Source organism: Xiphophorus hellerii, chromosome 1, assembly GCF_003331165.1.
Source record: "Xiphophorus hellerii strain 12219 chromosome 1, Xiphophorus_hellerii-4.1, whole genome shotgun sequence".
Classification (NCBI taxonomy): Eukaryota; Metazoa; Chordata; class Actinopteri; order Cyprinodontiformes; family Poeciliidae; genus Xiphophorus; species Xiphophorus hellerii.
In genome coordinates, this window is record NC_045672.1 from 27,554,300 (window position 1) to 27,581,959 (window position 27,660).

At 36.9% G+C, this 27,660-nt stretch overlaps 2 protein-coding genes across 2 annotated transcripts in view; one reads left to right on the forward strand and one right to left on the reverse strand.

The window, feature by feature from the left end:
• ptpn22 (protein tyrosine phosphatase non-receptor type 22) lies at positions 1-21,236 on the forward strand. The gene is made up of 26 exons (XM_032557851.1): positions 1-410; positions 5,007-5,115; positions 7,521-7,597; positions 7,734-7,829; positions 7,919-7,957; positions 8,051-8,122; positions 8,369-8,428; positions 8,642-8,784; positions 12,060-12,126; positions 12,219-12,296; positions 12,447-12,533; positions 14,509-15,070; positions 15,162-15,236; positions 15,393-15,470; positions 15,611-15,682; positions 15,772-15,902; positions 16,567-16,594; positions 16,747-16,836; positions 17,055-17,123; positions 17,212-17,345; positions 17,469-17,496; positions 18,752-18,814; positions 19,068-19,171; positions 19,245-19,275; positions 19,362-19,445; positions 21,069-21,236. Exons 1-26 carry the CDS (start codon positions 285-287, stop codon positions 21,128-21,130), a joined length of 2,565 nt encoding a protein of 854 aa, XP_032413742.1. The 5' UTR covers positions 1-284; the 3' UTR covers positions 21,131-21,236.
• The window catches only part of rsbn1 (round spermatid basic protein 1), a 9,827-nt gene continuing 3,335 nt past the window's right edge, over positions 21,169-27,660 (reverse strand). Inside the window, exons 3-7 of the mRNA XM_032557856.1 lie at positions 26,367-26,504; positions 25,497-25,639; positions 25,230-25,397; positions 24,619-24,727; positions 21,169-24,542 (exon numbers count right to left, since the gene is read on the reverse strand). Of these exons, the coding sequence (XP_032413747.1) occupies positions 24,018-24,542; positions 24,619-24,727; positions 25,230-25,397; positions 25,497-25,639; positions 26,367-26,504 (1,083 nt within the window). The 3' untranslated portion in view covers positions 21,169-24,017. The remainder of the gene's footprint in view (positions 24,543-24,618; positions 24,728-25,229; positions 25,398-25,496; positions 25,640-26,366; positions 26,505-27,660) is intronic.

Below are 27,660 nucleotides of genomic sequence, written 5' to 3' on the forward strand. Positions count from 1 at the left end.
TCTTGATGTTTCACTCCCGGTTCCATGGTAGCACTTGAACGCAGAGTGACTTTAGGACCCAGTGAGAGACAACCAGGGGGCGCGTCAGTCTGTTTAATCTGACCACAGAACCTGTAAGCTGACTTTTGCTTCCTCTGTGACACTTCATATGTTCCGTCACAGCAGTTCCTTGATGTAAGAGTCGCGATAGAGAAGTGCACTGCAGTGCCACCATTAACACAAGACAACACCATGATCCGTGGACACGGACCTTTGTGATCTGACATGCCTGTGAAGGAAACCCTATGCCAGGCAGCGAACAGCCAATCATGGAGCAGCAGGCCTGGATTCTGAGGAGCATCCTGACCCAGCTGGAGAGTCAGGAGGCTGCGGATGAGGGGGCACCAAATTGTATTTCTGGGGAGTTTGCGGTGAGTCAGCTGTAACAGTTCAGGCATTAAAGTTCTGCTTTTAAACAGGAATCCATGATGAATTCCTCTGTTTCACCTACAACTTTCCTTAACTATGATGGAACCACGTAAAGAAGTAAAGTGTTCTGTTATTGAGTGAACAGACAAAATCTAAATGAAAACGAAAGCATATGGTCTTTCACATTTCTAAGTTGTCATACTCAGCAAAAAGTACCAACAGTTTCCTAGGCACTTTAATGCTTCCTCTTTGCGATGACGCTAGACACTGACGAGAAATCAGTGAGGAAGAATCATGTCTTCACCACCCTAAAGCAGCAAAGACAAACAACTGTGGTAACCACATGTCCACACACATGCAGTCAGTGGTGTTAGAGTTCATGTTTGACATCTTGTGGCAAGCTCCCATTTATGACTGACAGCCTGAGGACAGCACTGTGTGTTTCCCATGCTGCCCCTCTGCCTTCCATCTAGACACCCCTGTTTCATCACTTCCTTAAAGGACAAAAAGGACTCTGTGTTGTTAGAGTCACAGACGGTCTGCAAGTCTTTCAACAGACTCTTAAGCTGACTGCCAAGCCCTCTGAACAAAAGGAACAGTGTCTCAGAGAGTCTCATCAGCACAGACGGGCCTGAATCCCGAGTGTCACTCGGTTAAGGGTGGAAGTTATCTGCTTGCATCAAGACACTCATTTCATCTGGAGTGCATCATATGAAAATTGACTCCAATTCTCTGCCTTTAAACTTTGAGTCGCACTCTTTTTGGTACTTTTATGGGTTATTTTATTAAAAATATTTCCATATTTGTCATAGAAATGTTAGAAAAAGCCAATGAAATACAGAAACATTTATTTTCTTCAAGCTTGGGAGATGTCCAAACCCGCTAGCTGTAGCCATAAAGAAGCTACAAAGTGGTCAGTGATCATACATTGGCATTGCTAAAGCCATGTCGGGCCTACTTTTGCCTTCAGAATTGTTCTTTTTCTTCTTGACAAAGATTCAACAATCGGTTACAAATTTTTATCTATATTGAACACCTACAATGCAAATTTCCTGTTCCACCACATTCCAAAATTGCTTTTAGGGTTGAGATCTGGGTACGATGGAGTAAATTTATTGTTATTGTCAAGAAACCAGTTTCACATGATTTCAGACAATAGATAAAGTGATGCAGGCTGTTGCATTTAAATTATGTTCTATTAGTATTAATAGACGCTAAGTGTGTAAAGAAACCATCCCCCACACCTTTATACCAACACCGCAAGCCTGAACTGTTGACGCAATGCAGGATGGATTTATGCTTTCATATTGTTTATGCCAAATTCTGACACTAGCATCTCAGTACTTCAGCTACAATCCAAAGTCAATGGAGCAGGCAACATTTTTCTAATCCGTTACTGTTAGATGAAGGTATCTAACATGAAGAAATGAAGGCAAATTCTAGCCTTCATTTCCTGTTTTTAGCTGACAGGACTGCATTAGCTTGTATGTTGTATTCAGAGATGTTGTCTGTGTAACATAATTTTAACTGCAGAAGCTACTTCAGCTATCCTCCACATCCACACACCTTAATGCATTAAACTACATGTGAGGCTAAGTCACTATCTATCTCGGAAAGGAACTGAATGTGCCCAATAAAGTGGCCAGTAGCCTACAACAAAGCTACAGAGAAGAAACAAGTTACAATCTTCTTCACAGCCCTTCAAATAATTTGAATATGCAAGGCAGCTGAACATGAAACTGATTGAGTTGCATTCAACCTGCCATAGAAACCGCACATACAATGTGGTCCACATTCACACTACACAAGAGATAGTGGAAATAAATTAAAAGTGGATTAGTTGTTGGTAAAACTGCCAAAAGAAAGTGGCCCCAGTAACCCATTTTAAATGTTAAAAAACCATGTCTTAAAAAGGTGAATAATTATGAGGGAGCAAGACAGCACTTAGAATATCTTGTGTCATCGAGGTGAATTTGCATTTTTTTCTCTCTGCCAGCCTCATTTGTATCTCTCCCTTCCTCTGTGCTCGCTTATTATTTCAGTATGTCAGAAAAAGCCCCTATCCTGTAAGTTAAAGATAATTTTTATGCTGTTAATTTGGTTGTGAGGTGCAAAAGTAGCAGAAAGAGAAGGTTAAAAATTTCGCGTCTGAAATACGTCTGGGCTGCCACACCTCCTCTTTGTTATTCGTGCATACCAAGATCTCCTGTGGATGAGTGCAAAACCTTTTAAGCATGCAATTAAAAACCAGTATCCTCTCAGTTGCACAGATATTTAAAAAACAACCTGATTGCGTGGAGCATAATGCAGCAGACATCCATATCTTGAGGCTACAGCAAACTCACATGGCCTCTAAATGTATTTTGGCATCTCATTTAGCCAGTCTCTCAAAATACTGGTGTGACTTCCCTTTTAAGTAATAGAGGACAATTACCTTCAAAATGAAAAGCTTTGTAGCTGGAGTGTTTGTATTGCTTTCCTCTGTATGCTATATGTCTTTAATCATATATAAGTATATAAAAACAGTTTAAGTCTGGGTTCAGATGCAAAGAAATGACATACATTTTGTGACACATTAAGTCTGGACACCCCCTGTGAATCATTTATGATACATGTATGTTTTACATGTTGTATACATAGTCACCTGACTATCTAGGGCTAAAAGTACAATGCTTCATATATGGTGAATGAATCTCCCACAATGGTCAAATAATTATTACCTAGTTCAATCAGACAATAGGCTTGACTATGCTTCCATTGCAGACAGGGTTAGGGTGAGTGAGTGAGTCTTCATTAGTGCAGGTAGAGGATCTAAAAAGTGTAGCACGAGATTAATTAATGTTATTATCCGACTGTTGAAGTTTGAGCAGGACCTGTGTCAATTTTGTGCCAGTGGCAAACATGTGCAGTAAATCTGCATATCTAAATCCACTGAAATTTTTTAAATGTTAAAAAAAATAAGGCAGATTTAATGACTTTCCCTTTGGTCTGACATGAAGGGCAACACTCAGTGAACATTAGTTATTTATAGGCTTAACTGATGGACTTTAGGAGACAGAAGACAGAAAAAACAGCATTCTTGAGGAGTGATTTGACATACATATTTATCTTGTCTTTCTTACCTTAAAATCAGAGTAGTAAATTAGGGATACCTCAATCAAGATGTTTTTGTTTTCCCTAAACACATATATGAGTCAATTCATAAAAGACATTTAATTATAATTTAGTTTGTATTTTTTCCCAGTAGTTTACTAAAATCATTTATTCATTATTGTGGTATTGTGACTGTGTGGCACATGATTCACTCACAGTAATCCGCTTTCCTTCACCATCAAACAAAGGCCACTAGAACAGAAAAAATCGTTAAAATAAAAAAAAAAGTTGTTCTCTTCACAAACTTAGCGCACAAAGTTATATTTTATGAAGAGTGTCTAAGAAACTGTCTGTACTGCTTTCCTACAACAACTGTCAATGTAAAATGTTTAAAGTTAGTAAATTTTAACCACTGGTATGAACATGGATACCAAATCAATAAGCAGTATTTAGACCTGGATTAAGATTTCTTTAGAATACATGATGGGCTTTATATATGATCTGGTTGGGAACCATTTAATCAAGCGATCTTGGAGTTCTATCTTTTGAAATTACACAAAATGAAGTGTTGATATGGCACATTTCAAAATGGAGTGGTGGAATGCTGCAGACCTTGGCCTTTGCTTGAAATCTCTGCCCAATGAAACACACTACAGTGTGTACAAAATCACTAAAACAGTGAGTAAGAATGCAGACGTCCTTTGTAAAACCGAAAGACACCAATGAGGTTGGAGTTTACCTTGGCAGACGGGGTGGTTGCTGGAACCAATCTTGTAGAAAGGGAGCAGATTGTCATTTCCTGTACATCAGATATTTGCACATTACATAAAATTGTATGTATTTGTCACTTCTCACTTGTCATTGTGGTGAAAATGATCTTATGCAACTAAATTCTGTTAAACTACCAAGGTTTGGATTATTCTTGGGCCCATTTCACATGCACATACAGCCGTCAGTTTCTCTGCCTTCTTCTATCGTTATTGTCGTAGAACGTAGCATAATGAGGCCAATTTATTGTTTTAAAGAGGACAACAAGAAGCATGAATATGAAAACGCTTCATTTTGGCATTTGTATTTTAGCAAAAGGGTGGTGTTTACTCATTTAGACAAATAAGGCTCTGTAATATACAAAACCTTCCATTGAACACTTTTGTTGCAACATCTAAAGCATTCAGTAAATACCAAGAAATGCTGTAGAAAATGCAAGTATATTAAAATATATTTTTTTGCACTGCAAATACTGTCCTTACTATTATTATATTTTTTTATATCTGATTTTATTTTTAAAAAACCTCTCCTAAGTTGAAAAAAAAAATACGAGAAAAAGGAAGCCTCAAGCTGCAGCTTAAATTATTTTGTAATAGAAATCTGGTTCCTGGTGTGTTTGTTCCAATGTGGTTATATATAGAGACAGAAAAAAAAGCCCAGTGACATTTATACTGCTGCATGAAATGACAGCATCTTAGTTAAAAATGTATGTTGTAAAAAAATCTTTTGTTTTTCAGAGGCTGAAAAACCAGTCAACAAAGTATCGCATTGAGAAGGTCTTCTCCACCAAGACTGCAGAAAAACAAGAAAACATCAAGAAGAATCGATACAAGGACATTGTTCCCTGTAAGTTGGGCTCAGTGCAAACCTGTGAAAACTGTGGTTGGCATACATGTGGTTGGCATACCATTTATACAAATGGTGTCAACACCGAATGATGATTTTATACCTAGGTTTTAAGAAAGTGACAGACTGTCGGAGTTCGATGCTACAGCTCTGAAAAACATCAGCACACAGTTGATCAAAAATGTAACACCTGCATGGTTTTGGTAGTAATGCTGAGAACAATTTTATAATGCTAGAGTATTACTGAATATATAAATGATTAACACTGTGTGCACATGACACAGTTTTCTTTTTCAAGGCAGTGGGTGGAAAAAAATGTTTCATAGGAGAAAACTTTAACTCTGACAAAGCATTTTATAAAATTGTCAAAATAGTAATAACAACCTGCAAGATGTCTGAATTTGAAGGTTTTCATTATGTTTCTGTTTTACCCGATGTATTCAATCTGGTATGCTAAACCCAGTGCAGGAAAAGTATTTGACTTCTTAGAAATTTTTTCTGTTTTTGCTTCATTGTCACAAACAGATTTTAACATTTTCCAGGAACAAGGAATCTGTGTGTTGAGGAGGGAAAAAGATTTCACATTGTTTGAAGAAAGTCATTTCATTTTAAAAAGTCTACAACTCCATATTTTATGCTAAACTGTAATCCAATTTAAAGCAAATACTTCATGCAAAGTAATATTTTAGGCTTTCACTTTATAGTTTGAGACAAAAGTAAAAATAACAACAGTGCCCATGAATCACTAATATTTAGAAAACGATGGGACACTACATGTCCTTTTAGGCTTCATTCATCAAATAAAGACTACACTTACTTTAACTTTGGAGGGTTCATAATACGGTTGTATATTGTAAATACAGTAAAATAGTCATAAGTTGTTGCTACTCTGCATTTCCAAATTCTTTTAAAAACATTTTACAGCTATATTTTGATTTTATTTTGATTACTCAACTCAGCTTTCTGGAACATTTGGTTGCAAACATTTCATTCATGATGTAACAAGGGGGAATACATTTATTTTCACAGAGTTTTGGATAGATGTTGCCTTTGATATATCATTTTAATATTACTATGATCTGAAAAATTTTAATGTGACAAAAAGAAAACATATTTTTTCACATTAATCACTAATGGATTAAGTGCTGTGGGCAAAGACTATATTAGCAACTAGCAGGGAAAAAACTATGAAAAATATAATCAGATAGAGGGGGGCACCTCTTATGGGTCCAATTGAGTTTGTGTTGTGGCCTTTTGCATTTTGTGAAATTTTAAATGTTTCTGGCACAACTTCATAGACTCCCAAGGTGAATGGAGAGGGTAAAATACCTGCAAAGGTCAGCAATACTAGAAGTACTAAGAAGCAACTTTATTAGTAGACCAAAGCATTTCAGCTTGATGGTGTTTTGGAGTCTTCACTTAAGCATGTATGGTGAAACATCCTGACATGTGGAGGAAACTTTTCTGTCTGTCATCACATCAACATTGGTTTCCACATTAAGCCACTGTGAGTTTAGCACAATTAAGTGGTGATAATGCTGCCTATTGGGTGTATGAGGTATCCTCTGTTGCAAATGAATGTCACACACTCAACTGTGACATTGACTTGTAAAATCTTTCCTCAAACTTAACAGTTACACCCTCTTTAGTTCAATCCAGATGTTTCTTTCACATCCAATGATTTAAATATCTTTTGCTGGGTTTCTGCCAAATCATTTTCCATTTGATTGCTTCACAGTACGTAACTGTTCTGTCACTTCTTTGAAAACACTGGACATTTGTTGACATCTTTTTATGTTTTTGGTTTTTTTTTCTTTTAGGTGTTTTTACTGAAAACACCTTGCTTTGTTATGTAAGCCCACACATTGACAAAGACCTTATGATTCAGGGCTGGTTTGCTCGTGTGATCAACTCCAACTACTTTCCAACCACATTTTGAAATCAATAATCTTGTAAATCTTCTTGTTGTGGAAATCAATTTGACTTTTTCATCACATTTCCATGTCTAGACGGAAGGTGAAAGTAAATTGTAGCTGAAATTTGTTTGGAATGTTTGGAAATTTGTTAGTGATTTGTGTCCTGCAAATCACATTAGTTCTTGCAGCTAACTGCGTTCTTCATCGACGCACGAGCCGAGTGCGTCGAATGTGTCGATTTAAAAGTCAGGCAAGGTGGTATACAACAAATACATGTTGGATTCATCTTAACAGTTTTCTGCTTTCCTTTTTGACTGGTATGAATGGTTCATCTGTAAAATTACATTTAGGTATGCATTTTATCTTTACACTTCTGTGTTTGACGTAATTTAGTTTTTTGCTCTGTTGTTCAAAAGGAAAATTAAAGTTTATGCAATCATTGAAATTTTACATTGATGGTACTTTGACCACATGTTTCTCCTCTTCCAGTTGACCACACACGAGTAAAGCTCACTCTCACCACATCGAAAAAAGACACCGACTACATCAATGCAAGTTATATTAAGGTGAATTAAATGTACCTTGTTTTCTCAGGAAGTAGCTCTATTACTCATTTGATGTGATAAACAGTGCAACTGCTAATAATAACTAGGTAGCATAATTAACAACATCCTTTGACTGTATGCTGTGTTCTGTTTACAGGGAGTTTCAGGATCCAGGGCGTATATTGCTACTCAGGGTCCGCTTCCACACACACTGGTGGACTTTTTACGGATGATTTGGGAATATAACATAAATGTTGGTCTGCTTGTCACTTGCTGCATTTGTCAAAACGTTGTTTCTGTTATGATCCTGTTGAACTCCTTTCATTTTGCTTCATTCCTCAGGTTATTGTCATGTCCTGTCGAGAATTTGAAATGGGAAAGGTAACAATAGCGTCCACATAAAACAATGATTTCTCATGGATTTAAAATGACAACATTTCAAAAGTAAAGCTTTGTTTCTTTCTCTCTTTTTAGAAAAAGTGTGAAGTGTACTGGCCACAAAATCAAGAGGATACTTTTATATGCGAAGCTTTTACCGTCCACTGTGTGAGTAATTTTGTATCACTTTGTCACACTTCCCACTCAGACAGGTTCCTATAACTGTTTTAAAATACATTGACATTCCAGTTTTCCAGTTATTCACATCCGACACCCACAGCACGTCATGGAACGTTTGAACAATATAAACTTAAAAACATGAACAAAATAACTCATTCTTTTTTCTTTTGTATCTTATTATTTAGCCGTTTTTAATACTCAGCAATCTTAAAAGTGTTTTTCTTTTTTTTCCAGGATTCTGAGGAAAGTAAAGGAGACTATCTGACAAGGACGTTAAGGTTGACTTATTGCAACGTAAGCATTAACCTTGAAAGTAACTGTCATGGCATTTTTTCTGAGACAATCAGGAGATAAGGAACTGGTTTGTTGACAGCTACAACGACTGAAAACACAGACTGTAACCTCGAACCTCACTGAGTTATTCAAATGTTAGGTTTGCAAACAAAAACATTCGACATAAAATTTGGGATGAACTGATCCCAAACATTTAAATTTTCTATTTTTCAGTGTAGCCGAACTTTGAAACAGCTGCATTACGTCAACTGGCCGGATCACGGCGTACCAGACACCATCCCACCCATTCTGGACATGCTGCATGAAATGCGCTGTTACCAGGCGCATGATGACATCCCCATATGCATCCACTGCAGGTCAGAAGCTTTACTAGTACATGGGAATGTTACCCATTGTCTGATGAGCAAAGACTTTTTCTTTTAACAAATATTCATTTATTTGTCTGAAAATGATAAATGGCAAATATGTTGTTGATTATGTAAGCAATAATCATTTCCTAAACAATTAGACTTTTCTCTGTTTCTGAAGAAATAACCCTGGTGTAGATATTTAGCTTATCAATTAAACCACAAACAAAGTAATGTTCAAATACAAAATCAAAAATCAAACCATAAAAAATTCTTAACAAGGAAACATTTTTTTCTTTGTGTTTTCAGAATAATGCTAATGGTAATTCTAGACTTCTTAATCAGATAATCAAATGGCACATTGTTAGACTGACAGAACCATTATTTTTGGGTTTACAAGAACAAAAACCACTTACTCACCCCACGTTTTCAGCACTGATAAATGTGTCAGACAACTAGGTGGACCACAAGGTTGCATACTTGGACTCCTTCTATTCTCATCATGAATCCCCAAAAGCTACCCAAATTACCTGGAGGGGAACATAGTCATGCAGATAACTCACAGTGTACTCACCACTCAGAAATAAAAATAGACTTCATGAAGAATAACTTATTAACACACATAAGGCTATTTTGATGATGTGTAAAACAATAAAGGATTACATATACCGTGTAGAACATGGGGGTTTCAAAGAATTAAGCACAGAAACTTCATAATTGCAATATTAAATTAATATTAAGCTGCTTTGTTATCCTGGCACACAAAGATCTAGAAATGTTTCCTATATGTGTTTAAATGTGAGGAAATAAAGTTCACCTTTTATTTTGTATAATGTATATGCATTGGGATAAAGGGTGTATAATTAACTGTCTGCTCTAAATAGAGCAATTTACTTTTTGCTCTGATGTTTTTTGTTTTTTTTTTTAAGTTTGAGAGCTTCACAGTTCTTGAATGAATGTTAATCATAAAACATCTATGACTATGACAACTTCATCAGTCTTCTACAGTATATGGGATTGTTACAGCTCTTATGGGGTCCTTGCTATGGCATTCAAAAAGAAATGGCATGAAATTCAATGCAGTGTCATATCAGATCAAATAAGGCCTGGTGATTCAAGTCACTGTTTTTTACCTTGGCATACCACTGCAATACAATGCAAATATGAAGTACATGATACTTCATAAATATTCACTTCTTTCAACATTTTCCTTATTTTTTGGACAATTGGTAACAATATGTCAACTCTGTTTGGAGGTCTGCAGACTTATATATTTGAGACTTTTCTGTTTTGTTTGAATTCCTGGAATGATTAGGGCTCAATCACAAGTTCTATTGTCTACTCACAAAAATATTATTCCACTAATTACTTTTCTGAAACAAACATGAATAAGTCATGAATTAGATTAGGAGAATAAGTAGAAACAAATGTGGGAGTAAATGGTTTCTTGAAAAAAACACTGAAACCCAAAATGCATTTTATTGCAAACTGTAGGCTCTTTTCTGTGAATTACGTATTTGGTTAATGCAAAAAAAATAAATAATTCTTGCTATTTCACACTCATCTAAAAAACAACAAACGTCTGTCTGCTCTTCATGTTTTTTAGAGAGTAGACATTAACTGAGGATATTGCTTTTTTATTACATTTTTAAGGCATTTCTACAATCAATTTATCACTTGAATTTAGAATTTTTCAGTTTGGATTAATCTGCTATGAATTATCCATGTGTCCAAATATGTTAGAAAAAAACTATTTTAGCTTACTGAAAATATTTGTACAACTATACAAATAGGTTGAATAGTTCAATAGTCAATTAAGATCGACTAAGAAACATAAAGCTCGGCAACCTTGCAGATCATAACTAAGGTTGTACGAAACTGTGAGAATTGAAAAAGAAAATTAAAGTTAGACCATATTTAACACATTTATTGCAAATGTAGCTTTAGTTTTAGAGCTATTGAAAATGACAGGGAGATGCTCACACCTCAGCTCAATCACATTTTCAAAATGTCACTTTTTTACTATCACTATTTGATTTAAATTATTGTTTTAAATATTTAAAAGCTATTCTATTTATTTTATGCAAGCATCAGATGTTTGAAGTTTGTTAACTCAAGAACACACATTACACTTGGTTTATTTAATTTTTTTTGTTTTTGCACCTACATGTGTGAACATCGTTTGAGATGCAGAAAGAGGTTTGACTGATGCCGCCGTGTTACTTGTGGGTATATGTCCTCATGCATCAGGCCTAAGTCGTTAGCCCCCTCCTCTTTTTTTTGACAGGAAATGCACGTAGGTGGTGAACCAACGGCCTACTGCACTTTAAAACGCACATGTGGGCTTTCCTTCTGAGTTTTTCCACCACTTGCATTGTGGTTTCATCACTCACCCTTATCATTTATTCAAGGTTGCATAAGGTTACGGCCTTCAAAAATGAATGATTCAGGCAGAAAACTGCCTGTGTGTTCTGTGCTGGAATAAATTAATTAGATCCCACACGGCATCGATACGTACGTTAATGAGCTACATGATTCACACTCTAAGGTCGTGGCAGCGTAAGATTTACTGGCAAAAAAGGATGTGCCATATCAGTAAAACTGACTGAGGGTTTCACTTCCTTTTTTAAGACATTGTTTTATCGAAACAACAAAACAACTTTTTCTAGAAAGATTCAAACAATCCTTCTTGTTGTGGAAACTCAGACATGAAACGGTAAACATTTAAAGACGGAACATTCTAAATTTCAACTAAATGTTCTTTGACATTCCTACAGTCATTTTGCTTCCCAATATTGTGTCGTGCAGCTACTTAATAATAAACAACTGTATCTTAACAGTAAAGATGCCAGATCCACTTGCATGACGGAAATGATAAAATGATCCATAATGGGTCATTTGTGGTATATCCAAACTATTTCCATTCCACCCCCATATTTATTAGTTGGGCTAATTAGACATGATGCTGTGCATTAATGGCCACACATCTCTGCTTCTGGCTTCTGTGTCAAAAGCACAAACTGTTCCAAAGGTCTTGTGATTCCTTCTGATACTAATGTGCAATCCAAAGTTATTTATTAATAGCTCTTTTATGAATGTATAATAAAAGTATCCATTGTGTTGTTTTATAAACATGATGTTAGGCTAAATAACTAGACGACTTCACATCTTTGTAAGCAAATAGAATTCAGAGAATTCAGAGAATAGCACTTGTGACTATTTGTTTCAACTTAGCTGTCCCGATGCTAAACGTTGGTCAAAACATTTTGCTGTTGTGATTTTAGTGCTGGCTGTGGAAGAACAGGAGCCCTGTGTGTCATTGATTATACATGGAACCTCCTCAGGAGTCAGGTAAGACTGGGCAGTGTAAGAATATTGTTTTCATTGGTTGGACAGCAACATTTTTTATATATATTGTCTGTTTTTTGTGTGCCTGCTTACAGACGATCACGTCAGACTTTAACATCTATAACTTAGTTCAAGACATGAGAACCCAGAGGCCATCTGTAGTTCAAACGAAGGTATTTACTCAACCTTCCAGAAAGCAGAACTTCTCTTCAGGCTAATAGCGTCAGCTTCATTTCCATTTCTCTGAAGTGTAAAAGATTGATTTGCATTTTGTTCTAAAGACACACGCTGTAACTCAGTATGCTTTTGTTGTTTACCCTCAGGAACAATATCTGCTCGTCTACAGAACTATCGGGGAACTGTTTCGGAGGTATTTGCAAACTATGGAGACACAAAGCTGCAACACAGAGGTAAGCAACTACCACAAGAAATCGATCTAAAGGTGCAGGTTGAAAAGGAAAATATGTGCAGTGGCATGCAAAACCACTGATCATAAGTGTTCCCATGTTTAATGTTTTGGTAAGGTAAAAAAAAGCTATCTGGAGAGGGCTTATTTAAAGTGCTTATTTCTGTTATTTAGTACTTATGGGTTCTCAGATAATTGGAATATTGCATGAAACCAATAAAAATATAATTTTTTAATACAGACATGTGATGACCTACACAATCAGGTGGAAGACCAATGTTTTAACAGTTGTCATTGACACTCTCCACAAAGAGAGTAAACCACAAAAGGTCATTACTAAAGAAGCTGACTGCGCATGGTCTTAATACTAAGCATATTAAAGGAAAGTTAAGTGGAAGTAAAAAGTGTGAACAGGAACTAACTGTAGCCAAGAATTTAGGGGAAATTCACAATACATGGACTGCAGATAGAGACAGTTCTTTGAGAATTATTTCTCATAAAAATATACAGGACATGACATACAACTTTCAAATTTTTTCTGTGAAGCATTGCATGCTTCAACCTGCTGACAAGCAGTTTGGAGAATCTTTCTTTAATCTAATAAGACTTGATACTTATCCACTCTGCCAAATATACAACACATTGTTAACTAACCTAAACCTCATAGAGAAACTCACACAGTGTTAATCAGTGGATAAGAAACCAAACCTGTTGATGGATATGCACAATAATAGTCTTGTACTATTTTTTTATGAGAACAGTAATTATGACATAATTATAATGACTTCATAAAATTTAACTGAACTAGATGTTAAAAAGCATATCTATGTGTAATTAAACCTAGCTTCATTTTTCACACTGAAGATCTGCTGTTTAATGTTACACTAAGCTATTGCAATGCACTTGAATGTGAAGCTAATTGTTGCAGCAAGATCGTAAACATGCAGTACCACAATCAATAAGCTGAGATCTATTATTAAAATCTGAAAAATCTATCATTTTTGTATGCAACTGTTAGCCCTCCGAATGCCAAAATATGAAAAGCACAAGGTACAGATCGAAGAACGCAAACAGCTGCGGCAGGCTTTCTTGTGGTTTCAATGTATCATACATTTAGATTGTAGTCACATGACGAGTGGAAAATCAGAAGTTGTGATGGTGGTGTGGTAATCTGCTATGAGCAAAAATCATTTTCTTAAAGTTAATCTGATCTCTGCAGTGTTCACTTCCAGTGGCAAGATTAAAAATGAGCAAATTCAGGTTTTCTCTCATCAAACTATGAGTTTAATTTTTTTTATTTTGATTGACATCATATGTCTAACAATGCAACTAGGAAGGTTAGTTCAGACTGCATTTCATCTGTTGCACAGGCTAAATTGATTTTGTAATTTTGTTTGATGTAATCTTTAGCTGCTGAAAGTAATAACGTTATGTTCCAGAGGTGGAATATTAAAGATTCATACAACTAAATTTAACATGTCATCTTTTTGATGATGATGATGATGATGATGAGTAACATAGTACTTCGACCAGTTTAAAACACCTTAAATTCAGTTTTCAAAAAAATTGTGCTAATGGTGGAGAAACAACTTACTGATACAGGATAATTGCAGATTTAAATTTAGAAGTTCTCGCAAATTCTCTTAGTACTTGGCTGAATTAAATTTTAAACTGTATGAGTTAAGCCACATGTTCCAGTTAACATTCTACAAGCTTTTCTCAGAAGTTTGTTGAAATTTTGGCCAATTCCTCATGACACAACTGCTGTATCTTGGTTGTGTTTGTTGGTTAACTTGCACCTGGGGTCCGGGCTTTGGACTATAAGGTCACTTCAGCACATAAAGAAAGATCACATCAATGTACAACCTCATGTGGCCTGTATATAACCCTTTTGACCTTTTGCTTCAGATAAAGAAATGGTACATACCTGGTCATCTGATAAAATCCTCTTGTAACTATTTGTGTTTTCATCTGAACAGGTGACGATGCTTCAATCAGCCATTGCTGCCACAAGTGAAAATGATCTCTCTGACGAGAGTGAGGAGCTTGACTTAACCCCACACCATCAACACCTGCTTGAAGAAGAGAGGGGTTATTTCCAACAATACAGCTCTCCTTTGGCTCTGGCTTCAGAAAATCGAACTGCCTACAAATACGAAGACTTACACTGGGTCCAGCAACAATATAACCCATTCCAAGTCATACCAGAGGCTGTGAATGCTATGCAGGACTTACACGAGAGACCGACCAACTCTCCTAAACTGCTTCATACCAACCCTGCTGCGTTTACAACGAGTGAGAGCATACCAAACAAAGATGACACCTCTGTACTGAATTCTTCATCTTCACCTGCTGTGCCTGAGGCTGTGTGTCTGATGGTAGAAGACCCCTACTTTGACACTTCTTTGAGCTCCCCTTCATCTGATGAGGCTATAGTGGAAGAAGGACAAGAAGACTCCAAATGGACATGCAGCCCGCTCTTCAGCGCACCTTCTTTTCTCTTGAATGACCAGAACATGGAAAACAGCTCTCCAGCCTCAGGTAAGCAGAAACATGTTTGAATGAGTTAGTCTTACAAAAAATAGATAAGAGTTGCTGAATTGCAGTCGTGTGTTTTGTTTTACTTTCAAAGCTCCAGCCGATGATGAGGCGCCTCCACCTTTACCCGAACGGACCCCGGAATCCTACTTCCTGGCTGAGGAAGAAGGTTAGTTTCCTGAGGCTAGATATGAAAAGAAAAATATCTGGTGGCATTACCTATTTAAAAATTTGATCATCTCTTATTGTGCAATACATATTGAAAAGTGAGTGACACATAAAATCTTGCTGCATTGTATTTGTTGAACAAAATGTCGTCTGACAGAGCTGCCAGATCCATGTGAAAGGTTGTCGGTTATCTTTCCACCAAATGCTGCTGCTGAACCAATAAGGGAGCAGGCAGGTAAGAACACATCCATGAAAACTTTTCTTTAAGAACATAAGATGTCTGCCGCCATTTTCCTTAAATGTGTAGTAATTCTTTGCATACTTCAAACACTGATTTTTATTCAAATATTTAACTTCCTCTTTCTAAATTCTTAGGAAGCCCCCCATCACCTGCCCCACCGCTTCCAGAGAGAACCCCAGAATCATTTGAATTAGCCTCTGATCCAGGTAATATTGCTACTGCATCCCTATATAGCCACATTTTAGATGATCTTAATTGGAAATTTCTTTTTAAATGAGCAAATTTTGCTTTTCAGTTCCTGCCCCAACTCTGGCAAGGGTGCCACTGGCAGTGAACCTGGGCGTAATAGGACTGTCTTCAGAGTGGTCGGGAACTTTGACTCAAGAAGATGCAATTGAACAGGAAAAAACATTTGTGAGAAGCAAGGTGAGGAAACATTCTTCTCATTGGAAGATGTAGATTATTCTTGGAATTTAATGGAAGGTAGGATGTAGAACAGATTAGCATTGTTTCTCAAAGCAATTTTTTTTACTAAACAGAAGATAGCAGTGCTTTCAACAATGGTCAACAATTATGCAGGACGCAGAGAATAGCGCTGGGTAAATACAACCAAAACTAACTGAATCCAGTGCTAGTCAAAGAAATGGCTCATGATCTTTTACCAGAGACAAAAGAGAAATTACACAACTTATAAAATCTGATGCCACTCCATTCATGTTTACATTTCATGAAGAATGATGTTGCGCTCTATTCTTCGGTTTTTATGTTGTTTCTTAAGGGGAAGGTGTTTGTCAAAGGGTGTGGTTTGTTTCACACAGTATAATGTGAAAGGGAACTTTAGCAAATGTTGCAGCTTTGGTCTTCCATCAAATTACATCTACTGGTCAATTAAGTGTGAAAACACCCTAAGGAACAGTCTGTATTTTAAATACTGAAGAGGATCTGCTTACTTTATATCTGTCTTTGAGAGACTAGGTACCTCTCATTTTCTGGATTTTTTATTTAACAGTCAAGTTATGAACTTTATGCTGCATGTCCAGAAAATTTTTCTGTAGATTTTCTGAAAGCAAGCTTTTTTTTTTTTTTGCAGAGCCTCAGAGCAAAAATGACTCTCTCAGGTAAGATGTTCTGATTGATAAAATAACCACAGCAAAGTACTGTTAATTTGTAACTGATAATTTCAAATTTTTTCTTCTCAGCTTAACATTTGCGAGCTTTGTTGTTTCTAGAAGAGCAATAATATAATCCGCTTTGTGTTTTTTCATGATAGCTCCAACTTCAGTAATGCAACTTGATCAAACAAATTTCCACAATTCCAGTCCACCTCCGGTCCCTATGACTCCACCACCTCTTCCTCACAGTAAGCTTGTCCAATATAAAAGATTAAGAAATTTTTATATTTTTCTTCTTTCAGAACTGATTAGAAAAGGGAAAAAAATCTATGCGTACATTCCAATTTGTAAGAATAAAGTTTAAAAATTGTGCAAAACATATTATAGAATGTTATTTAAATTTCAGAATGAATCAAAAATGGTTAGAAAAGGAGAATTAAACATTCTTTTATACTTGGGTTTGTAGCTGAGGACAGTCTGGCATCACCTGTTGCTAAAAGAGTCCCAGAATCCTTTCCCCTCCCTGCAGAAACGAGTGAGCATTTCATTCCCTTGTTATACAGCGATTCAGCTTGTACAGAAAGAGTTGTTTGTCTAAGAACTGCCGCTGTCTGATCTCTTAGCTCTGGAGAGAAATATACAACGCCCTCTTTCCATGGTTTCAACACAGCCCCTTCCAAGAGTAGGAATGTCATCAGAGTGGGATGGCACCTCCCAGCCCAAGAAGTTCCTGGATGCTGTCATGAACCGGAGCAAGGTAATATGAACTCCAATATGTCATAAAGTTCAACAGAATTACTCTGGGTTAGTTTTTACTGGGCCTAAAGCCAAATTTCCTTTTTCTCCCCTAAGTTTTAACATGTCTAATATCTTTTCTCAGAGTGTTCGTGCTAAAAGTTCACGTTCAGGTGAGTTATCTGCCTTCATCTTACTGAGCCTTTAAGCAGTTAAAAGTTAAACACAGATAGCCACCTGCTTGTTGTTGGCTCAGATCTGTGACTCAGATGTAGAGCATCAACGATTTAAACTATTGCATAGGATCCCAGGCCTGCAGATATATACTTGTAGGTTTTTTTTTTTTTGCATATTTATACCATAATTTAATTACTCAAGCTGACTAGGTTAGTTTTCTGGAAACAGCAGGTTGTTTGGGTCTAAGGTGTCACTTTACACTACTGCTACAGGTGGTGGTTGAAGGAAACTTAAACAACAGATACCTGTTGTCAAATATTCTCTCTTTTTATTGGCTCTAATACAGAGAGAACACAATGCTTCTGAAGACATATATCAGTAAAATAAAATATTTTCTTACCTGACCAACTTTATGCTCACAAACATCACCTATAGTCACCTCATGATGTGACTGCTTACTCCCTGGTTGAATAATGAGAACAAATCAATTCTCCCCATCTGTTTAAATTTGTGAAGCTTAGACTCATTTACTCTGTAGAAGATAGTGACAGATAAGGTGCTTGCTGAATCCTTTTTCTGAGTGAAACTAAGCGTTCTCACATTAAAATACACGTTTTGTCAAAAACAATAAGACATCTGTTCACACCTATAAAGGGTGATAGGTTCAAAGTCAACACTAGAGACGTCATCATCCATTTGTAGTAGTCCGTTGTTGTTTTAGTGGACTCAAAACATTCTTTTTGATTATGAAATATGTGTTTTAAAATTGCAGGCTACTTATTTTTTTTTAACTATATAAATACAGATTTGGGTTTGCAAGTCACATACATTCAAACTTTTAAGTATTTCTTGTTTTTAAATATGTACTTTAATTAGAAGTGGATACGCAAATCAAATTCTGGGCTAATAAAGTCTCAGGCTAGATATGCTCTAATGTTTCGCTATGCAGGTGTGGATCAGATAATTTAATCATTAAATATAATTACATAGTGACAGGAAGCGCTTAGAACAAGTCCATGCTGGTTTAATTCACTGCATCAGTTTTCCTCATCAGTAAAGAAACTTAAGCTTTTTGTTAGTACAACCATGAAGATTCGCATAGAGTAAAAATAAATGTCACTATCACAAGGAGGTATGAAGAGGTTTAAAGCTTGACTGGTTAAATGTTCTGCATGCTGATTACTATTATTAGTGGAAATAAATGTGTTTCAACTGGGGATGTTTTCATTAATCATTGTGTTCATACTGCAGAGCCCCTCAGTGCATTTCCGCAGCTCACTCCTCTTCCTGTGGTCGCAGCTGAAGGAGGAAGTGGTGAGTCAGTTTGATGCACACTACACAGTAGCCTTTCTCACACGGTTTATTAATAACAGTACAAGCACTTATCAAAATGACAGAAGATCCTCAGACATATCAAGAAAAGCAGATCAGCCACAAAATGCTGCACATCTAAGGAAGCTGAGATTCCTTTTAAGAGTTCGGATAAGGTTTTTTGCACAGACATCGCGTCAAATGAAAATCTGGGCAAAAATATGCTTCATCTCCTTTCCGTTTCTATGTTCATCAGCGCAAGTGGAACAACAGAATATAAACCACAGGCCCACCCCAAACAGCGACAAATCAGGAAGCAAAGCAGACAAAAGCAATGAAAAGAGCATGTTGAGAACAAAGGTAAGACAAGAGCAATGTTATGAGCTGTGGATAATTTAAAGCATAGATCAATAATTTTCTTTTCTTTATTTAGAGCCTGAAACTTTTTAGGCATAAACCAAAACGTAAGTAATGTTATTCTGTACTTCACGTCATTAATAAAACTAATAATTTCTCTCATAAATTAACTGTGTGAAAACTTTATTCCTAGCTAAAACAGCCCCTCCACCACCTCCAACTCAGGCTGGAGCTACTCCCACCTCACATAGTAGCTCATTTACTGTGTTTAAATTTGGTAAGTCAATATGCCAGTTTATACTCAACATACAATTTATGTCATGTCACAACCACAAACTTTATTTATATTATATTGTATTTCACTTGAATTTTATGTAGTGGACAAAATACAAAGTAAAGCAAAATTCTGCAATGGAAGAAAAATGATAAGTGGTTTAAATGTTTTTTAAAATATTCCAAAAAAGTGTTCCATGTATTTATAATTAGCCTTTTTTAGTCTGACACCACTAAATAAAATCCAGTACAGCAACTACCTTTAAGCAATAAGTAAGTAGAGTTCATCTGTGCAAATTATTTTCAGGTCACTGGAGGAAAGTGGCCTATACAGATGAGACTATTTGGTCTCCAAGAGAAAAGCTATTTGGGAGGATAAGCAAACACCCTGAACGTACCGTCTCCATGCTGAAACATGCTGGTGGCAGAATCATGCTGTGGCGATTCAATTCTACTCAGGAATTTTTTTTCAGGGTTTCTGCAGGTTTGAACAACTCAGATTTAAGATTCCATTATGAATGGAATTTAAGACCTAAATAATGAAAAATGTACAAAAGAAAATTGCAAGTAAATTGTATGGCTTGGCAAAAGAAGTGAGCCCATGGTTTAGATGAACATCATCCAGCCAACTGGCAATAAATTTGCACTTACCCATGACGGACATGAAAAAGCGTAAACCTTGCTAGCTATCTAGATTATTTTAGCAGCTAGTTACCGGTAGCCGCAACCGCCTCAAGCCACAGAACGCAGTGATAATGTCTGCAGATGACAGAAAAGTCCTGTGAAGAAAAGCAAAAAAAACAATATACATGATTAAATAGTCCTACCACAACAAAATGTAAGATGAGTGATTAATGTATTTAAGGCAAAGTTTATTTTATTTAAAAAGTACGTCATTCAAGGGCCTTATTTTAGATACATGAATTTTAAAGACATTTAATTAAATCTCATAACTTACGTCATCCAAGAGTCGCTGTGGATGGTGATGTTGTGGGCTGGAAGGGTCTCCAGCAGCAGTTGGTCTCGCAGTGAATCTTCTGACTGAAGATTGTCAATCTCATGATCGTCATGACATGTTCCAGAAGTAGTATGCCCTGGATGAAACCATCATTTGATGGCAAGAACTGCTAATTCACCTCCTTTGCTTTTTAGAAGCTAATGTTGTTTGTCCACACTATTTAATTCCCATCCCTGTCAGGTTGTCACTGTAAATAATAACTTGTTCTTAATAGTTTACTGGTTAAAGGTTCAATAAAGTAGCCCAGTCAAAGTCCAGACCAAAAACAAATTGAGAACTTGTGGCAAGAATTAAAATTGATGCACATATGTGAAGTCAGTAGTTGTGCCCAAATGTATAATTTTACTTCCACTTCACAATTATGCAATACTTTATCTTTGTGTTTGTTGACCACATGAAATTTCCCCTACTTTCACCTCTTTATTTACTACATCATATCCTTTTGGCTCAATAAAGTATGCTTTGAATTTGTATTAAGAATACACTGGAGTTTGGATTTGTGAAGAGGGAATCATAAAAAGCAGCTAATAGATTAAAAAATACTTTTGCCAGGTGATAAAACAAAACCATCACAAATCTAATTTCTGAAATCATCTTTACCTTCCACAGGATTTGGGAACCGTTTTGGAAAGCCAAAAGGTCCTCGGAGCTATCCGGAGACCTGGATCTGAAGAGACTTGGTCTCAAAATGATACACTGCACTACTCAGTGACTTTGGGACAGAAGCAGGTTTATTACAAATTTGTCAAGAAAACATCCGACACAGCAGAAGAAGAGCAAAGAAAAGCCGAAACAGACGTTTCTGTGCGGCAGCACCTCCCATCAGGAAACACACAGGAAGGGCGAAGTCTTTGTGCAATTTATAAAGTAAAGCAAATTTTTAATTACTGAACAGTGCCTTCTATAAAACAAAAAGCAACATTGACTCAAGTGGGACTTTAAATATTCGGATATGAGAAACCGCTTGGAGTGAGTTTCTATAGGTCTAAGTTTTATTTTGTGCTCAAGGCAAAGCTGTTGCATGATGTTAGGACTAAATTTAAATGTCCATGTGTGTGATGATTGTGATCGCATTTATGCTTTCAGTGTGAAACAAGAAAACGGGTATAACGAATCCTCATGAGCGCTGCACTTTGTCTTTCAAACAGAGCGGACTTCGCATCTTTCAGTGCTTCTTCGCCATATTATTTAAAAGCGATATGATAAAACGGTAATCCTGATAAATATTGAATGTTATGCATATGGATATGCTGCAACTGCACATTTATTTATTAAAAAATATCTCTTTGCATTCCAATTGTATTTCTCCCATTTAAGCATAATTGGATTATTTTACAAGGGTAAACAATGTATGCATCCTGTATCTTTCTGTCTGTAATTTATGATGCCGACAAGTTAGGGGAAAAAAACTAAATCTAAAAATCTTCAAGAAAGAAGAGCTACAAGAAGTCAAGACTATATGGAAGCCATAATAACATAGCAAAAAATCCATTCTGTGATTTAGAAAAGCCAAACTATTATGTGTAAAGTATTTGCTACCAGGTACTTATTTCCCATTTTAGTCATCAAAAAAATAGAAGCCTTCCGTGTTGAGTTCGGCTATTCATGCAAAAGGCACTAAGTAGCACGACTTCACTTCCTTCCTTCTAAACATCATTCTGAAAACAAGAAACTGAAGGCCTCAATCTCAATCCAATGTCTGGACGCTTTGGAACATAATTTCTAGCCTTCATCCTAGACATTCTTTCTAAAACTACCTAAAGTCATCACTTTACGAAGGATTTTGATGAAAAAAAACAATAAAACCATCACAACATTCACATAATCTCAGCTATCACAACGACATATTACACTCCATTTTCATTCTAAACATGAAAAATGACTGACTATTATTGCTAAGTGCAACTTTTGCAGTTCCTTTGTGATTAAAAGATACTTGAGATACCGGAGCAGAAATCAGAATCTGCAGAAAATAAATATAAAAAAGATATAAACAATCAAACGGGTTAACATTAAAACAAAGTTTGAATTATGACTTTGTAAATACAAAGTCATAACTGGCAAAAAAGATTTAAGTGCCTTAAGTTTATTAACATAATTGCATTATGTTTTTCAAGGGGGAAATTGGTCCACTTCATAGTGGCTTCAGACGGCCTTCGGGATCTCAGAAAAAGTCTTTTCAGTTTAAAGGCAAGCATCACCCTACTGCAGACTGGATACACACCCACAAGTATCAAATCAGAAAACGTGGAACTTCATTTTAAAATTGAGAATCCTGCACGTCCTCCAGGATGTACAGCGCTGCTGTGAAGGATCATACCTCGGTAAACACTTCCTCCTTTTTTAGTCGCAACAAAGAAATTAATTCATGAACCTAATGAGACATTGTTCACGCTTCCTCTTCTCTCAAAACAATTTTCCCAAACATATTGAACTGCAGACAACAGTAAACCTTAATCTTCCCTCAGGTGCTTAACAACAAGTCAAAATGTGCAATTTGGAGGTGTGAGCACTTCTCTGCAGCTTCATTGGCAGCTTTGCTCATACTAAAATTTATATTGGATAGAGACTAATCATCACGTTTTTATGTTTTAGTGTGAAGAACATGGAATAAGTTGCCTTTGGTGAGATCCTTTTTTTGTTGAAGCCAGAGTGGCGTCAGAATACCAAGCACATAGCTGCTGTGGCGTAAATGGTGTTTAAGAAGTTACTTTGTGTAATGCCTGCTCAGTGTGGCCAGGGTTAGGCTGGCTTGTGGTCAGTCCTGCTACAAAATCTTGGTTCAGTGACCAAGCACACCAGCAAGGGCCATGATGTGAAGTTGTATCACACACCAGGGATATGCTACTACTGTTGCCATCAGGCTGCCAGTTCCCAGATATGCTGCCACCCTGATAATTCGCTACAAAGGTCAAACCACTGACGTTTTGTACATGGGGTAAGGAAAGTGCTTTAAACATTACTGGATTCTCTGAAGAATGGGCATCCAATTTCTGGGGGATTTTCAATCTTACTTTGACGCAAAGTGACCCCAGCCAAGCTAAATTAACACCCTGCCCAATCTGCGCTGAGCTCACTGCACACAGCTGCCCATGTTTCCAAATCAATCGAATAAAAATACATAATCCCGGGCTTATTAAAGTGATCTTCATAAGTTTCAGAGGTCAAACATGATAAGATGGCAGGTTCATGCAGCTGAAGAAATTCTGTTAATGATAAAGAACACATCCAGGTTAGTGGGTGAATTAGTTTTCAAGAAACAAGTTCACCGTGAAATTAAAAAAAAAAGCTTCTTTCACACAGCACGTGTGGCAATTTACAATATCAGTTTAAAAATAATAAGATTCTTTACATCCGATAACTAAATATATATATTATTCTGTCCCATTAAACAATAACAATACAGTAGGTTAAAAAAAAGAAGACAAAAACACACCATTATTGTGAGATAAAAAAGAATAATAATTTAAAAGCTTCCTGATTGACTCAGATGTCAAATTTAGTCTAAAATTTTAAATACTTCCTGCTATAGCTGGAAGAAAGAAGGGCTGGCTGGGATCATTTGGGGATCTCCGTGGTGTGGCTGTTAGCCTTTGGCAGCGAGGGCTCCTTCGAGGGCGTGCAGCCAGAGTGGACTGAGGTGGGGTAAAGGTGGGGGAGGTGAGTGGATTTGGTGGGCTGAGGAGGGGCCGGCTGAGGCTCCTTCGACGGCGTGGCCGGCCTCTGGAACTCGGGCTCCTCGGTTTTGGCCACCCCGCCGTGGATGCTGTCCGGCTGGCGTCGTGAGCAAGGGGTGAGGGTGGAGTCTGGTCTGGCAGGGGAGGAAAAAGAGACTCGGCCTGATGTGGGGCTGAGATCTTTGGGCTGCTGTTGCTCCTCTGTGGCATCCGTGTCTTCGGCCGAGTGGTACTGTTTGAGGCGGATGTGCCAGGCCAGGCTGCAGACGGCTGACACCGTCTTGAACTGGTGGATGACGTTCCTGGGGATGAAGTAAATGTCGTCGTCGCAGAGCTGAGCACGGATGTAGCGGATGCCTTCCCTCCTCAGCTGATTCAGCTTGGCGTCATCCACCCACTGGACACACTTCACCAAGACACACACATGTTATTAAACATATACAGAAAATAAGACCTTATTTTTAACTGGAATCTGAATTTACCTGAGAAACTGGGGGCTCATAAAGATCCAGCTGCAGCCTCTGGACAACCTCGTTAAAGTCCCCAGCATCAAAACACACCACATCCTTGGTAATCCGAGGGCGGTTATCCCTTTAAGAGATCCCATTAAACATAAACAAGTAAATAATCATACTATATTGTGGTTTGGGAAATCAACTGCACTGCAATAACATCAATTCTTGCCAAGTATTTTTGTCTAGCTTGAAGTGAAAATATTTTAGTACATTTGAAATAAGACAAAACTAATTTACAAGTAGCTTTTCAGCAAGAAAAGTTTAGAATGAACTAGTATTCTTTAAAAAAATAATAGCTACACTGGCAGATTATTTCATTTATAATAAAACATTTTCCATGTTAAAGAAATCTGCCAGTAGAACTAGTACTTTTTTGAAAACCAATATTAAGAAAATATTTTCTTGAAACAAGCTCCAATATCTTGCTGAAAAGTTACTTGTAAGTTAGTTTTGCCTCATTACAAGTGTACTAAAATATTTGTACAAAAAACTGGTTAAACATATTAGTTAAGATTAAGTGTTTCTGCAGTGTAGTTAACAAAGGTGAGGCAAATCTGATTATGCTCAAGGAAACGCACCCTTCTCCAAAGTGCACAGCCTTCAGGACCCCCACAGCAGCTGTGCTCTGCCAGTCGAAACTCTGACCTACATGATCAGCATGGGCCTTAGTCCGGTCTTCGAACAGAACCTCTCTGGGTTCACTGGCCCTCGGTAGGTAGTGCAGGTTTTTTATTTCATTCATAGATCTAAAAGAATAAAATAAATAAATAGAAAAGCAGCAGATGAGCAGCCGTTTTTCCTTTTAGTTAGAGGTAGATGTCCAACTTTCTTGCATAAGCTCTTACCTGCGACGCTTAAATGGAGACTTGGGCATATCAGCCGTTGGAACCATTTGCTCTCCCGGTCGGACCCACATGATGGGTCCGTCATCACTCTGAGAGCGACAGTCCAGCTTCAGACTGGAGAGGGTTCCCCAAGGCAGGGTCATCTACAAAACCATTCACAGATACAGACAATACATTTAAATGGGCATGATTCAAGGTAATTTCTGCAACTACAAGACAATATATGCCAGAATACTGAAACAATATTCAAGATCTAATGAAATTTGTTTCATAACTATCCTGAGCCCAATATACAATGAATTTACTGAAAATGACGGCATCAAAAGTACATTTTGAATAACATTTGCACAACATATAAATAACATTTAAAATATAGAATGTCTCCCTCTTCTGGCAGCTTGGGTTGTTGCAGACATTTTTTCCCTTCATGTTCATATTTTTCTGGAATGAAACTCATATGCATATTGTGAAGCCTTTGAGGCTTTTTTCATTTTTTCTTATTACAATTCAAGCACTTTTAGCCTGCATCATCTCTGTTTCTGCATATCTTTCAGCTGCCAGTGACACTTTGGACATCCATATTTTCTTAATATGTTTCCAAAGCATGCATATATTCTTAATATGCATAAGTGAAAGCAAAAATCAAGATGAGTTGAATGTAAATAATTTAGCTAAATAGCTTTTCTTTCTGTTTGTCTTAAAAATAAGATGTTATTTTGACACTACAAACAACAGATTACATACTTTTTTTGCTTGCCTTGCTCTAAAATACTAATATACACTTGTGTTTAAGTGATAAAGCTGCTGTGCTACAAACACAATCTCTTACAGAAGCTATTGCAAGAGCAGGAAAATAAATCTCTCTCCCACCTTGAGAAACGGCGACTCCTCGAGCATGTCCAAGAACTCTGGGAAATAATCTCCGACTTCTTCGTCCACGGCGCCGACCAGGCTGATCTGCCTCATGGGTCCGGCTCGGTACGTTCCAGAACAATACGTCCGGCTCACCTGGGGAACGAAGTAAAGGAACCTTTAAGTGCTACAAGCTACTTATCTATAAGCTAAAATAATATTTTCTCAATTTGAATGATGAAAGCAATTAAGGGCCATAAAAATACAATACGTTTTTTAAAGATTTATTGCAATTTTTTACTTTTGCTTTTTTTGTTTAACACAGTTGAACTGCATCCTGTAGAATGACAATACAGCAATCATTATTACTAACTTGAGTTTTCTCTTGATAATTCCATTTTTAGTACTGAATATATAATAAAAACACAGCTGCTCCATCAAGCAGATGGTATGAGAATGAATAAAACCATCCAGGCTTCACTGTCTTTTCCTTTTAGCAGAACAAAAACTGTCACAATTAGTCACCTGCCAGAAACGACAGGTTCTGCTCTAAAACCCCTTCAGAAATCCACATTACTACTAATGGCTTTCTGATACGCCCACATTTACACACCAGTAATGTAGAGCACAGTGTGTGAATCCCATTAACCCATTCGGTTATTTGCACATGAGCTCCAGGTTGTTGAAACTGTGTAGAGCTACAGATAAAATGTTACATGCTGAACTCTTAAGTGCTTAGCAAGTGCAGCGGAAAATTGTCGCAATTGTAGATTAATGAAAAACATTCAAATGTGGCCACAAAGAAATACATTTCTACCAAAAAAGCCTCAATATTTCTACATTAATTTCACATATTTTCTAAAAACAAACAAAAAAAAAACTATCGGATGTGGAAAAGAAAAATTAAAGCCAACAATGCACAATGTTAAAACTAAGCTATTTTCGGACATTGCGAAGTCACAAATTTTCAAAGAAAAAAAAAACTCAGGAGTTTTTCTGAGGTTTTAAAGTCAGACATTTGCAGCCAAATACCAGAAATCCTCAGAGACTGAAATGCATCTGGATATTTTCCAAAGTTAAGTGGGGCCTCTGGGCTCTTTTCCTGTATCAGAGCAACTTGTCCCGGTGCAGAGTCGTCAACAGTACAATGTTGAAAATCATTCCATCTTTAGCTTTATCATTTTTTACCTTTAACCATACAAATATACTATTTTGTTGACTTTCACAATTTTTAATTGATCTAGAAGTTTCGAAGTTTTCTTCCAGCAATGTACTGCTTCCTAGCCATATCTAAAATTGTTTTTTAATCGTT